This window comes from Plectropomus leopardus, chromosome 8, assembly GCF_026936395.1.
Source record: "Plectropomus leopardus strain MGB_pleo_1.0 chromosome 8, ASM2693639v1, whole genome shotgun sequence".
Taxonomy (NCBI): domain Eukaryota; kingdom Metazoa; phylum Chordata; class Actinopteri; order Perciformes; family Serranidae; genus Plectropomus; species Plectropomus leopardus.
The window spans coordinates 20,619,673-20,635,134 of NC_142183.1; the positions used below are offsets into that span (position 1 = coordinate 20,619,673).

Sequence of the window (15,462 nt, forward strand, 5' to 3'; positions counted from 1 at the left end):
CTCATTTTTTGAAGAATGGATGAGTGTTTGGTGTATTTAACAAGGCCATTCTCTAACTACTCCTTGGGTGGTTCAGTCTTCAGCATTTCTCCACAAAGCCTTGTGAATGAAAACTCACACGCATCCCTAATAGAGGCGAGCAAATGGCAAACTTCAGTTTCTAGATGACTAACGAATTGCATTTAAAACTGTCAATGCAAAAATGCATTGAAAAGTTCATATATTGAATGGATTTTTTAACAAATAAACCTGTCAAATATAATTTTACAAATGCAATCAAATAGGCGGAATCTCGCAATTGGTATTCAGATTCTTAAAAATATCGGAGGTTAATTTATCTGAGCGTGTCATCTTTTGCAAGAGCGATGTTTAATATGAAGAGATCCGATACGTTTGCTTTCTGCAACGTGAAATTAAATTTCAACACAAGGAGGTGGATCTGATGATTAAAAAACAGAATGCCCCTAAAAGCACTCATGCACACTTACCACTCACACAGCACTATAACAATATATTAATTTAAAGTCAGGTAAGTAGAAAAAAGGTCCACCTTTGCAGGAAGTGGACAGACGCAGCACAGGATTGAGACCACAGCAGATCAGGAGGTAGCAATGGTTTTCAGCAGTTCAAATTTAATACTTTGTCCCCCTTTCTCTACAGAAACCCAGGTAAAAAAAATCCCCCACTCTCATAAAATACAACAGCAGCAGTTACCAGTAAAAAAATGAAATGCAAAAAAAAAAGAAAAAAAAAGAGAGAAAGCATAGAGGGGAGAAGAGAGAGAGAGAGAGAGAGAGAGAGAGAGAGAGAGGGTAGGGACATGTTGAGGCAAGAAAGGAAAATATATTTTCTATATGTGAGGAGTGAGTCCAAAGTTCTTCTTCGGACCGGGTTGGGGACAGCGAGGAATCTGGGAACTTGCTGTTGTGTTCATTCAAAATGGAGGGGAGGAGGAAAAAAAAACAAAATGAGTCGAGTCCAATCCAACTAGGGGAAGGAACCAGCACTCTAAGGCAGGGATTTATTCAGGAAGGGCTTTCTCCCTCTCTGGATGAAAGAAAATCTCACTCCTCTTCAGCCTGTGTGATGCATTTTTGTCGTGTACAAATGAAATGTATGCGCAAGTTTGTGTATGCAACAGGTAAATTGGAAGGTGTGTCTGTCATATATATGGTCAACACGGTCGCACCTCTCACTTGCTGCAAGAGAGGTGGCATTTTTCTTTCCTCATTTCTTCATTCATTCCTTTGCTTTGCTTTTTTTCTCCCAATATCAGTCCCCGACTACCTAGTAGTCATCCAAATCAAAGAACTCATCGTCCTCTCCTTGGTACTCCATGCCCTGGAAATCCACCCTGTACCGCAAGATACCTGAGAAACACAAAGATGACAGATTAACGAGGGTAATATGATGGCTGGCCAGCTTATGTCATGTTTGGTTAGATCGTAGCAGCATTAAAGGAAGAATTTGTATTAGGATAAGCTAATCCCTTTTAGCTACGGGGGTTGGGGTATTTGTATCTAAAAAGCATGAATTCATAAAATCCTATTTTTCTAAGTACTACTTAATGAATTAAAAACCAGCATAAAATTTACTTTTAGGCTGAGGGGGGCTGTGCAGGGAACTAGTGTTTATTCTTTCTTCATTTAATAAATGCACTGACATTAAATTAATTTGACTTGCCATCACTGGCTCTAAATTTTAGACCCACAATGTTTCCACAACTGTCCTGATAAATATGCTGCATCGCACCTGTTCACAGAAAAGGATTGAAAGCTTTTGGATGATCTAAGTCTCCACTACACTATTGTCTACTGGACAACAGCACATCAGTATGAAAAGGCCTTACCTGTAGCAGGAAATCATACTAAATATATTCTGAATACTTTGATTTATTATGCCTCTGATATTAAGTTATGAATGAATCTCACACAGGCCTCAATAAACAATAACTGTCACGTTCCTGGGGAAGTGTATTGTTAAAAAAATCATGATACCAGTACCCTTTAAGTGATACCAATAGAGTACTTTATATGAAATTATCCCTCTGCACTTTATGCATTTCATTAGATGTCACAGGTGTTTATTATAACAATACTTTCCAATGTTTTGGTGGAATCTCAGCATGCTCCAGTGCAAACTCCATCAAATACACCATACTTGATTTTACAACCCCACAACACAAGAACACACTATATGCGTCAGACACAGCCCGACACATTGCATCATACAAAAACCTCATCTGGACAAGACTGGACTAGTCTTTTTTGTTAAAGGAGTAAAATATGGAACTGTCTACCAACTGAATTGAAATTGAGGTATTCAATCATTACTGAAGGAGAAAAAATAGAAAGCCTCCTGTGGACAGGTGTTAGCATTTCACTAAAAACACATAACACACTGCATACGGTCCTTATTGATAAATTTATGTTACCATTGTAATGCTACTGTGATGTCCACATCAAATAAACTAACACACACTCTTTCGGGTAAACAAATGTTTGAAGCAACATTCAAACACTTGGAATGGAAAGGATAATGTGAAACTTTACTGATCACACAGGGATTTTCTGTTGCTCACGTCTCCTCAAAAGGAGAGGACAACATACAATGCAAATAAAACACAGGGACATTAAGAATCAGGGAGGATGCTTTTAATTTGCTGTCATAATGCCTCCCTTTTTTAACCTCTTTTTTTCAGCCAAAAAAATCTCCCAGTCCACAACTTGCCTCCTGAGAAAAACTAGGACGGTGGCCAAAGGACAGGAGGAAAGTGAATCGAGGAAAAAGATGAGAAGAGAACCGAACTGGGACAGTCTGTCCTCTCTACTGTATCAATATCACATGGCCAAATAACAAGTATCTAGTTAAAGTGCAGGAGTCTATTACTGTACTCTGCTGTAGCCATGGTTATATGTGAACAGTGATTTCCTCAAAGTAGTCAGACACAGCGTCTTTTAAGCTGAATTAGTCATACCCATATCTTACTATGTTTAGTTTATGAAGTTAAGCCAGTGATTATTATTAGGCTGTGACATTTTTTGCAATCATACAGCCCTGGCTATCGGTGTCTTAATTGCAGCTGATCTCAGTATGAAGTATATTTAGGTAGAGCAGCTTTCCTGAAAAGTAACTCTTGTATTCATTGTGACAGAGCTGTTATGTTGCCGACAACGCATTTCCTACACTGCTCCAGGTTGCAATGGAAAACAGGGGGCAGGGAAGGAAAAACTAAAGTCTTTTTAAGGTACCCTTCATATTTTGCCCATGGTCACTTCAGCACAGAGAAAACATTAAATACACAGTAGCTTGGACCTGCTCCCTCTAGGTCTAAGAGTAGTACATCTACTCACTAAGTCACAAACTTCATGAAATGACCAATGAAATATAAATCCCCTGTTCTTCCTAACTTGATGTTGTGCAAACGTAAACTCCCATTGTCATCACCCCTAACATAAACAACAGTGTGCTCACCCCCGATGCCTCCGAAGCCCTTGACGAACTGGGACCCTTCCTGGCTCTTGTCTGTGACTATCTCCAGCGTGGCTCCAAATTTCTTGTAGTTGTTAGCAAACCACTCCAGCAGTGGCATGCTCTCGATCAGCTCATGTTCCTGTCCCGTCTAGGAACAGAAGCAGAGTCAGGAACACATGGCATAACGGGTAATGTGTTAAGCTTTAATTACAGGGATATGTCCTTCCTTTGCAGGGCTCACCTCTTTGTCTGTGAAGTGAGACTTGTCTTTCTCCTGCTCTGGCGTCAAGTACAAAGTCTTCTCATCTGAAAGCCAAAAGGACAGACATTAAGATAACAGCACCATAGCATATTTGTTTTTTTAAATACATTCCCTGTTTCTCAGCAATGTTAGGTGTGATATTTGTGTACCGTTCTCTGCTCCGTTGCTCTCTGCCCCATGTACACGCAGAATGTAACGCATAGTATCTAAGTTCTCGTAGACTATGAGGATCTCCACGGCTCCCATCTCCAGGGCTTTGAGTGTGTCTTCCACACCAAAACAGTACTTCCCCGTGTCCTGGCTGATCTCATCAAAGTACCGCCCTGTAGAGAGGAACAAACATCAAGAAAATCTCCAACACAACAAAAGCTTTTGTTTCCTTTAGCTGTCACTAGAGGCACTTCAATACAGTTGTTCTAATGCACCAATAACACAACTCACCTATGAGCTTCTTCTCCTGGATGAACTTGACATTAGAGAGAACCTCTGCTGAGAGCTCAATGGCCTGGTTGAAACCATTCTCTCCTCCATAGGAGATGTCCACCAGCTTCAAAACCTTGGCCTGTAACCTCTGTAGAAAACGCACACACACAAACACTAGTTAAACACACTATAGAGATATCCACACATAGGCATAGAGTGATACAGCTAGAAGCATATTATGGGTTTCCCACACATTTTCATGGGCAAGATTTCAAAACTCTTCCACAAGTTTTCAGGGAACCACAATAAAGATGTTTTTTCCATTTCTTGCCCCACTTGCCCGGTATTTTCAAACATATCAGGTTCAAACTGATTTAAAATCTTTCCAAACATAATACCGGCTAGCACACAAAAAAGAAGGGAGACAATGGCAAAACACAGGTGATGGTAAACAAAACGCTGTCACACACTGACACATACTAGTTATTTAACATCGACAGCTACAGAAATTAATTAACCTGTATGTTATATAACGTGGAACGTTATCAATGGAAGATTATTGTTACAATTTCATTTTACACAAAAAAATCTATGACATTCAAAAAAAATTCTAGAATTTGGAGTAATCGCATAACTTTTCCAAGCCTGAAAATTGTGATTCCGAAATTCGATGACTTTTCCAGGTTTTTCACGCTCGTAGGAACCCTGCATACCAAAAGCCTTTTCTTCCAAACTAAGCAGCTTTAGATAAAATCCCTAAGTTCCTAACATGGCAGATATGGTAAATGCTATCAAAAGAAACACGCTTGCAATAATGACACATTATGCTGTCGGTTGTGTTTCGACCAGAGTTTTGACCAGGTATCTGTGGAAAGCTCACTTAGCGGTTACCAGTGATAGGACCGCCTTTGCTCAGGGGTTAGTGCACCCAAAAAACTACTGTCCGGACCTCCCAATAAAGTCTGGCATCATTTTCAAACATGTTTGATGTTGATCATTTAAATACACAATACTTTTGTCAATATACTACGTATTTAATGTGTTGTCCTTTACAGTATAAAGTCTACTGCTTATACAGAAATTTGGTTCTGTGTGCTTCAGTGCCCACCAAAGGTCTCATAGAAAATGTGCATTTGTTGACAACCAGAGGTATGCAGAGCCAGCAAAGATGTTGTGAGAGGCCAGAGAACCACGTTGACTGACAAGGTACAGTAATTTCACTGGATTTTGCTCAAATATGACTCTGCTAGAGTCTAAAGCCATTTGTTTGCAAACTGTTTTGTGGAGTATGTGTGTTTTCAAGTAAAATGTTTCCATGATGTCTTTCGGCTGTGGCTAAATGGCTACTTTGGAGAGAGAATTTATTACAGGCTAGTTGAAAAAGGTTTGTTCAGTTCCAAATTTAAGGCTTACTTGAGAATCGACAAGGACAGTGACAACATTGTGGCATAAGATGGATTTACTTATTTAGTGCAATACGCACTTCTTGCGAGGGAACCAGGGCCCGCTGGCCAAATTACAAAGTGTAGAAAGCAGGTAACTGTGGCACTTTGTGAGAACGGAATAGACTTTAAATTGGAATACTGAGAGTTAGTGTACCATTAGATTGACTTTGAAACTGCTATTTTAAGGTGGAAAACACACGTTATGTTGCTTTAATAACGAACACAAAGGTTCCTAATGTTGGAGTGTATTGTGGTGTAAATCAACCCACAGATAAGAGCAAATTGCAGATAGCACAAAACAGTGCAGCGAAAATGATTTTTCAATGCAAAGAGGCTTTTAAAAGTGGGCTGAGGGAGTTGCTCTTCATCATGGTATGACGGTATGCAGTATATACAAAGACCTATAAGCATTTGGAAAAAACTGCTAGTATCCGCACTGTTGTTGTGTACTGTTTCAAAGTACACAAAGACAATTTACTTAACAGTCCTTTACACAAAGCTTAATGAACAGCATATCAAATTTTATTTGGGGTATTCATAATATCTATTTATTGATATTGTATAGCTAGTGTGTATATCTTGTTTGTATGTGTTGTGCACAAATTAACTTGTCTTTTTTGGCATCTATTCCCCACAGTAAACTCAGATTATAAATTGGTTAGTTGTCTAGTTGCTGAATTGTTTGGACATTCATTTCGATATTTTTTGATATTACATGGTAAAATCTAAATTGTTACTGCTTTCTAACAGAACCAGGGTACCTAGAGGTGGCAGACACTTACATTGAATGATTTTTAAGATCTTTTCAAAATAGTTTCTCACCAAATTTAAGGCAGACTTTTGGACATAATCTTTTTTCGTATTCAAGCATTGCAGGGTAAGTAGTAAATATGTGGTCCTGTACAGAGGTAGATTTTATGTAGGGAACATAGAGTGAGAGTTAGCTTAATTTATATTTTGCCAATGTAAAGTAAAAATACAGCATTAGGTTCAGTGGTAGCTTTAAAGATTTCTAACACTGGAAATTTAAATTTTCACAGTGAGCAGCTTGACACATTTTGAAAAAAAGAAGATAAAGATGGATAAATGAAATTAGATCAAATATTTGCAGCCATTAAGACCTCACAAAATTAAATTTAAAATGATTTACTGACTCTTAAAGCATTATACTAACAACAGTGAATTCAGGACGTTTTATGACTTTTTAAAAGGACCAGCAGACACCCTGCGGACACAAACAGGCACAGACTTACTGGGTCGAACATGTCCGACTGGCTGAGCTCAGTCTTGAAGTCAGCAGAACCGGCCAAGACCATTCCTGCCACATTAACTTTGTCGTTTGACACAAAGAGCTGGACAGCCGTCTCAGCCACCTTTCTCACATAGTTGTGTCTCTTCTCCATTCTCAGACGAGCAAAACGCAGAGCAGACTGCCCTCCTCTGCCTGAGAGAGAGATGAAGAATAAGAGATGCAATCTTTAGAGTGTTTCTTAATGTGCAAAGCTAAGCTCCAAAGGAATGTACAGTAATATTCAGAGTTGTGTGAATATTGTAGGTCAGTACCGTGCTTCTTGGGTAGGTCCACGGTGAACTTGTGCAGCACCTCCCTGGTGTTGCCCTGCAGTGTGCCAAACAGTGCCCCACTTCCGTCGATTACAATAAAGCCAAACTTACTGTCGTCAGAGAGCAGGGCTGTCAATGCCTGCGTTAGGAGAGAGTGATGGAAGAATGGATGATAAGAATGTGACAGAAAGCATGTGTATTATAGATACTCAGAGAACTTTACATCTGTACAAGAAAATATCATATGCAGACAGAAACCTTGCAAAAGCCCTCACCTCGGTGTGGAACTTGTTGTCGCAGAGATACAGGGAGGTGTTGATTGGCTTAAAAGGCTCAAAGTCGATGTTGACTTTTTTCTCCTTGCCTTCCTCTGTCACAATGGTGCCACAGTAGACGACCAAACCGTTGGGTGGCACTGGCAAGAGAGAAAGGTCAGAGGCCAATAGATTAGACAAACATCAGGTTTTTATACAGATAAATAAACTATGTATAGTTTGTGTGTGTGGGGGGGGCAAGCGTCATCAAGTTTTCTCAAATATTTCACAGCACATGTTGCAATCTTGGTTTCAAAAGGCCACAACATACTGTGAGACATACATCATACAAGTATTTTCCCTGGAATGTCTTTCTGTAATAACATGTGATGTGATGTATGTACTGACACTGTACCAATGGGTAATAGCACCCTTGTCCCATGCTTTAGTGGCATACTTTACAGTTCAGTGCTACAACCATCACACCTTGTGCTAGTTAAACACTTCTCACTCATTTATTAGCTGCTTGGAAGCTGGGAGGAGGTGCATAATGTACCGTACATATGTATAGAAAAACCTAAAAAAAATTACAAGCTGACATAGATTTATATACATTACATACATTTATATAATTTGCAGTTCAATTAAGACCTACTGTAACTTAAAATCTGTTCGTGTTTATAAATCTGCAGCTTTCGATACAGCCACTAATTTTTTTTCGTACCATCTGTCTAGATGTCAATTAAACATTAGATCTGATATCAATCTGAGCTTTACAAGGAGTGTGAGATTATCTGTGTCAGTAAAGATGTCCTGATAGTAATTTAGTCTGTTCAGCTGCCCCTAAAAGACAAAGTCTCACATTGAGGTCAGCAAGGTTTTATATGGGTTTCAATGCAACACATACCCTTGTTGTAGAGTTTTAGTCTTTGCTGTACAGAGGTGATGGCCCCGAGTACAGAGAGCCTGTTGACTCGGCTCTTAATGTTGGAAGCAGTACCAAACTCATCAGCCAACATCTTGGCCACTCTAGATATCTGGTCCTTGGGTGGGATGATCAGTGAGATCATACTGGTGCCATTACTAGAAAGACAGAGAGGACTTTTAATCAGTGCCTACATAAAAACTAAGGTATACATACACACAAGATGCTATAGGAGGCAATGTCTAACAAATCACACTACGACAATGTAAATTATGTGTCAAAAGGAGTTACATGATAGGTGTCATTCATTATCAGTATAATCAACTCTGACCAGTTTATTTGACCACCATCAAGATAACAGTCTCTTACTCTCATCTCATTTTGTACACAACACAGCCTTCCCTTGCAAAATATCCTTGAAAAGGTCTGAAAGGTTGAGGAACAAACAGGGTGGGCTTTGAGTTACACAATATACAATATCTGCCCTTGAACCCGAGGACTGTTTCAGCTCCACTGCTCCACACTCTCTCTCTCCATTCACAGCCAGTCCAAAGACAAAGCATACCAGTACAGGCTGACACTGCACGCACACACACACACACACACACACACACACACACACACACACACACACGGGCAGGTAGCAGCAGCTGGATGAATATAGGGCAAACGGTCAACTGTGTGTGACATGGCAGCACAGGACAGCAGATTCTGCGCAACACTAGACGACAAGCTGTCGCAGAGCAAGCTATAAGCCAGTGTAGCAACACCCACATTTTATATGTCGTGTTTGATAATTCAAGAAGGCCACAATGGCCCTACCGGCAAGCAACTGATTTCTTTTCATCGGACTATTTTGTTGCCAGTAAAGTGTAACTGTGACGCAAAGCAGCTCGTCGTCCACGAGGCAACTTAGTTGACTCTTGTGGGAATTAAGAAGCTGTCATATAATCTACGTGTAAAAATGCCAGACAGGCGTCATCTGACGCTGTGGAAAGAGTCTATGGGAGCATATGGAAGTCCAGCTGTAAGCTAGCCGGCCTTCCTCTCTCATCAACGTGCTTTCTTGTTAAAGACACCCATGGCGGCCTCTTTCCAGAGATGACGTCTATTAGCGGGTCTCATTAGCAGCACAGCTAACATTACTGTTACAAGCTTTATACCCTTTGTGGGGCTTGAGGCAACGTTCTCCGCAATGTCACCCGGGACGGAGTCAAATCAAAATTCACATCCTTCCATATTAACACAACGTTTTCGACCTCCAGACAGACAAAATGCGACAGCGATTAACGGATAGCAATTAGCAAGCTAGCAGCAAAAGCTACGGTTAGCGGAGTTAGCTATGCTAAGCTAACCACTCCCAAATTCGGCCCCACTTATCCGATCTCCAGCTGTTGCGGCGGCCAGCGTTCACACAATCAGCCAAAACCATAAACCCTTGTACAGGTGGGCCCCGCCACTACATCGACTCACTGTTCAAATCGATCCCTTACCCACGGGCAGCTTCCAAACTTTTGATCAGCTTCTTGATTTTCCATATCTCCACGTTCCTGTCCGCCGCGCTGGGGTCGTCCGCCATCTTTCTGCTGTAATCGCTTCAGCACCTGAAAAGACGTGAAAAAAGAATAGCAAAACATATGCGGTAAACCGGCAAGCACAAAGACTGGCTGACATTCACAGTCGTATTAGGTTGGCAAAATATTTGTCCTATCCAGCTGGAATATGTACCTCTCCAACCTAGTGGCGCGGTGTCCGTTAAGGCACCTGACCAGTACTGGCAGCTGGGCTGACCGTGAAGGAAAGACCCTTCCCGGGCTGTCTCTGTCAGTACAGAGCGCGGAGAATAACAGGCCTACAGTCTGCCAGGCCCTAGAGTCCACCCTGTTCTTATCTAATACGACCTACTTTCCCCCGTTCTCCTGGAAACCAGCTGTCAGCTCGTCAGACGTTGAGTTTATATCAATATAAATTGATCCAGTACGGTACCTGCCTCGGACAACGCCGCTCCGCTCCGCTATCTGTCCGCTGCGCTACGTCGAGTCGGTGGTCCGAGGAGTGACGTTGCCTTCCCGACCGGTTTCTCTCTCCTCCACACGCTGCGCGTGGTGCTAACGACGGGGCTCACATGTGGGAGGTGGTTTGAATTGTGGCGTTTACTTCCTGGAAACCACATAGAAACCAATAGCAGCTCTCTGCTGGCACGTCGATCATAAATATCAAAACAAATATTGGACGGTAGCGAAAAGCATCATCAAAACTGGGTGGGCGTCCGCAACTGAGGATCATGGGACTTGAAGTTAGGGTCATTACTCAAAGACTTCGGTTTAATTTCAACGCTGTGCAAGTGGCACAGACATCAGTTCAGTTTAATTAATACTGGCTTTATTGGCATGACTTAATTGAAACAGTATTAGTATTGCCAAAGTACACTGTACGAGGTGGTTTCAACAGGGAAATGTACAAAAAAAAGTGCAAACAGCATATCATGACAAACATCACAGTTCAGAAACAACACCCATGTCCATAGGTGCTGTTTTGTTGGCAATTGGACTTGTTTCAGTTCCTAGAAGCCTCATCCAAAAAGCCTCTTCAGTTCTAGCCAACTGCAACTCCCTGCAAGACAAGCCTGCAACTACCCTCCAGTAGGGTAGAACTGAAGGAGTTTTTTGGATGCGAGGCGAAACGCCTTCAAGGAACTGAAACAAGTCCAACTGCCGACAAAATGGCACTTATGGACACAATGACCTGGATGACTGAGAACCTTCATCGGCAACAACCATGCAACTGACATTGTGCCGAACATACTGATGGACATCAGAAACAAAATTAAAAATAAATAAATAACAATAATAATAATGGTAACAATAGTAGTAACTCTGTGTGTGTGTGTGTGTGTCAGTAACTGTTCTTCAGGGTGTGGCAGGTAAAGACAGGCTTAGTCTTCTGCTGCTAGACTGCAGCTCTCTATGTGCTCCCATCAGGACTGGTAATTTGTTGATGTTGGTTATGAGGTCAAAATCAGGATATTTATCTTTGAGTTTGGGGAAATATTTTCTTTCAATTCACTAGAATTTTGTACATTCTGTTAAGAAGAGCAGATCTGTCTCACCATTGACTTCCTTGCACAGTTGGCAGAAGCCCTCCTCTGTGGGGAGTCATGATTGTTTGTATCAGCCTGTCTTGATGGCATGACATCTTAACTGTTGCCACTATTAGGCCTTTAGGGCCTATTTGTGTAGGTGCTGTGTGCAGGCTATAAATGTGGATGTATGTCTTGCATATATTTATGGTGTGGCGAATAATGTAACTGTGCACTTGTGTATTTATGTTTGGCTTTGAACAGACTGTGGCAATGGATTCACTTGGAAGAAGACAATAAAGAATCTATCTATCTATCTACTTTTGGGCTACACACTTTTCCCTATTACATTGTCATTAGCCTATTGAGCTTTCCATAAATATTTAGTGTGAAGAGTGACATCTGCTGGACACTTTAAAAACATAGTAGTTGTCAGCTTCCCTTTTCTTTCTTACACATACCTCAGCAAAATAACATTTTATGGATGGGATGCTGAAGCCAATTTCACATGTCACACAACTGCTAAAGATCTTTAGGGACTGTTCGCTCTTTATGTGGGCAGAGGGTGGTGCAAAACAGGAGAGGCATGCCAAATAATTTTTTAAGCACTGGGGAGGGACATGGATTTCTCCGCAGTTATTCAAGTAAGCTAATTGAAAAATATTTGTAGTTTTGGAGAGGGTAAAAAGAATTTTAATTTTAAAAAGTCAGACTCCGGCCACCACCCTCCCCTGAAAAAAAAGAACAGTTTCTCATTATAGGCTTATATTTAGGTTTTAGCTGTCAGAAAAATTCAGAACCAATCACCATGAAACAAACATTTATCTCTCTAGCTGGGGTTCCTAAAGAATAGGCCCAGAAACCACAAACTCACTAAGCCTAAACACTGCCCAACGGGGGAAACATTTGGCCTTCAGAAACCAGTAGTCGGAAAACAGAGGGCACGAGGATAAACTGTAGTGACTTTTTTTTCCGAAATTGTCAGCAGTAGATGGTCTCATGACAATTCAAGGAAAAAAAAAACAATACAGCAGAAATGACTTTTAGATGTCATTATGGCTTAAACTCTTTTTAAAACTTAACTCTGGTACCACTTACTGTAGCTTACACTACTATTTTGTGATGCAACAGGTGCCTTAAATGTTACACATATGCAAATTTTCCTAGGCAAACCCAAGTTAGCAGGGTTCAGCCATCCTTTTAGCCTTTTTAGTGTTGAGACAATGTGGCTTCCAAACTGCTGAGTGGGCTCTTTAAAGCCAAAGAAAGGTCAGCTGTCCAATTAGTTTGACTGGTGGTAGGCCTGTAGAGGCCTTTAAAAAAAATCTAGCTGGGTGTTTCAAGCCAGGCGGCTCGGTAATCCAATTGCCCTCTGTTGTTGAGGTTGATGATGCAGATGCAAATTATTGGGTGAGATGCTGGGGGAGCATGTGTAAGCCTAAAATTGCAGTGTGAGTTAAGTGTAAGTATAGTGTGGTTCTTATTAGAGGCTATAGTAATTATAGTATAATTATTAGTATAGGTTATACTAACTCAGAACCTCCTGTAGATGTTGTGGGTTATAGTAGGTGAAATGTATTAGTTTGTACTTTATACTCTGGTACTTTTTGGTAAAGCATAAAAATGGTTTTAGAAAAAGCATTACTAGTACACACTTTGAAATCAGAGCATCACAAAAACCCAATTTCACAAAACATTTTCAATTAAAATCTTCCTGTTCATTGTTCATGCCACATCTATGTTATTTATTGATTTATTTTTACATATGCTGTGTCTGTCATCCTAATCGTATTTGGACAACTGATTATTGGAACAATTAATGAGGAAATATGGATGGCATTTGTTCCATACCCCCCTACCCACATCAGTTACGCTGTCAGGAGAGGGACACTATGCAAACACTAGGGACATCAAAAGCTTGTTGTATTTCTAATGAACAAATTGGGCTTTAGGTCTGATGTGTCACTTTTCCTGATAATTTCCATGTTGCATTTTCTCAACACATAGGTACTTTACACGCTTACTGAAAATGTTTGGCAAATCAAGGTGGCAGCGAGAGCCTGGATCAGAGGCAAAAATGTTAATAAGTAAGTAAGCAAAATGTATTTATATAGCTCTTCTCTCAGGTCACAAAGTGCTTTACAAGGGAAGTATACAACATACAATACAAAAACAGAGAAGATGAAGCGACTACACAAGCTACATAGTTAAAAGTGCAAAACTACCTGCACAATACTTCATGAAAAAATCAAATAACACAACAAAAATAAATTAGATATAAAAAAATACAGAGCTATTGCATATAAGTTACCCAAATGCCTGTTAAAAAGGCTTCGTAAAAGCATTTTTAAAAAGTAAAAAATTCAAATATAAATATATATATATATATATATACACACACACACACACACACACACACACACACACATATATATATATATATATATATATATATATACAAGACACTAAGTCTAACATATTTCCCTGCTTGATGGAAAATCTAGTCAGAAGCAACCTGCATTTTTTTAATTGCAGCAGTGGAAGAATATAGCCTGTACATGTTTATACCACTAGATGACAGCATTGGTTTGAAGACAAATAAATGGCTTCCTCTGTATTTGGCTTGTTTTTATGAGTTGATAAAGGAGCATCATCCCCCTGGAGCTTCTGTCTGTTGCACTGGGACACTCAAAAGTCAGGTCCTGTTGTGTGTTTGTTGTACTTATTATGGTATGCAGTTTGTTAGTCATTAGTAGGTTACCATATGCTGGATATTAGTCAGTCTTCAGTGAATTGTGATTGTTTCTATCAGAACAAACATCTGTTTGTGCATGAAGCAATAAGCCCAAGGATTATCTCTGTGGTATTTACCCATCTCTGGTGAACTCGAGGAGTGGGAGGAGGTGAGCGGAGCTTCGGTTTGGATCTGACACTCACTGGATGGCTACATCATTGAGAAAAAGTGATCTAGCACTTTGTGCAACTGACTGCCTCCAAAATTGTCCAGCACCAGAATCAGCGCCAATTCATCACCATCTGTCGACCATCAGAGCTGTAATGATCTGTCGCCTGGAAATGGATGGCACTCGCTGTGCTGCAGTTGGGAGCTGTCTTGGCCAGGGCCGCTATTCCTCATTTCACCTGCTCGTCACACATGAGCATTCAGATGAGCAGAGAGGGTTAACATGTTGTTGAATCCTCTGCATTCTAGCTAAATAAGACATTGCATTTCTTATTTTAGCAGTGGGAAATACAATCAGCATATGAGTTTATATCAAAGGATTCAACCTTTTTGTTTTTTGCCCATGAATTAATTTCAAGTCTAAAATACTCTTACTATCCCAGCAGTTAGAGATGTACATAGCTGGGGTGTCCGGTGGCTTAGTGGATTAAGCAGGCTCCCCATGTTTCATGGCACTGTCCGTGCCCCAGCGGTCACAGGTTTGAGTCCAGCTCACAGCCTTTTGCTGCATACCATCCCCTCTCTCTCCCCCTTTCACACTGCTGATCTGTCCTATCTAATAAAGGCAAAAATGCCAAAAATGCCAAAAAAATAAAAAAAAGACATGTAAATAGCTATATAGCCTACATTTGGTTACACTATAATTTAGTATTCTGTTTTCAAGAGCTTCAAATAGACATAGAAACAATAATATTTAAAACTTGTTTGTTGTTTTTCAGTCAAAATCACAGCAGATAAATCACTGTTGTCTTGTTACCAAAAGACAAGTGCTTTCCCATCATCACAACCTAACTGCCTCAATTTCTGTTTAAATTGTTTCTTTGCACATGCGGTGTAGTGTGCATTTACAAGCAGAGGTGGGAGCAAGTCATTATTTGGCAAGTCACAATTAAGTTTCACATCCTTGTATTCAAGTCCCAAGTTAAGTCCCAACTCCTAAACTTTTAGTTCCCAGTCTTAAACAAGTCATTATGTGCTCTACGTTTGACTGAAGTACATGAAAAATGTTTAACTCATCTCATATTTGAAAGACTATAGAACTTTCTCTTCTCAAACTGATATTGCATGTTTAATG

The 15,462-nt window shown here is 40.3% G+C and overlaps 1 protein-coding gene across 6 annotated transcripts; it reads right to left on the bottom strand.

Annotated features, from left to right (window-relative positions):
• Positions 1 to 612: 612 nt before the first annotated feature.
• etf1a (eukaryotic translation termination factor 1a) lies at positions 613 to 10,489 on the bottom strand. Of its 6 annotated transcripts, none has more exons than XM_042493436.2 (11): positions 10,333 to 10,489; positions 9,840 to 9,950; positions 8,329 to 8,504; positions 7,443 to 7,582; positions 7,168 to 7,306; positions 6,858 to 7,048; positions 4,178 to 4,307; positions 3,886 to 4,059; positions 3,716 to 3,780; positions 3,475 to 3,622; positions 613 to 1,370 (listed from the first exon to the last, which is right to left on the bottom strand). In XM_042493436.2, exons 2-11 carry the CDS (start codon positions 9,923 to 9,925, stop codon positions 1,288 to 1,290), a joined length of 1,332 nt encoding a protein of 443 aa, XP_042349370.1. In that variant the 5' UTR covers positions 9,926 to 9,950; positions 10,333 to 10,489; the 3' UTR covers positions 613 to 1,287. The 6 variants fall into 6 exon arrangements, with proteins under 6 accessions (XP_042349370.1, XP_087937257.1, XP_042349372.1 ...); XM_088081131.1 differs by having other exon boundaries at positions 9,820 to 9,950; XM_042493438.2 differs by having other exon boundaries at positions 10,337 to 10,484.
• Positions 10,490 to 15,462: the final 4,973 nt, after the last annotated feature.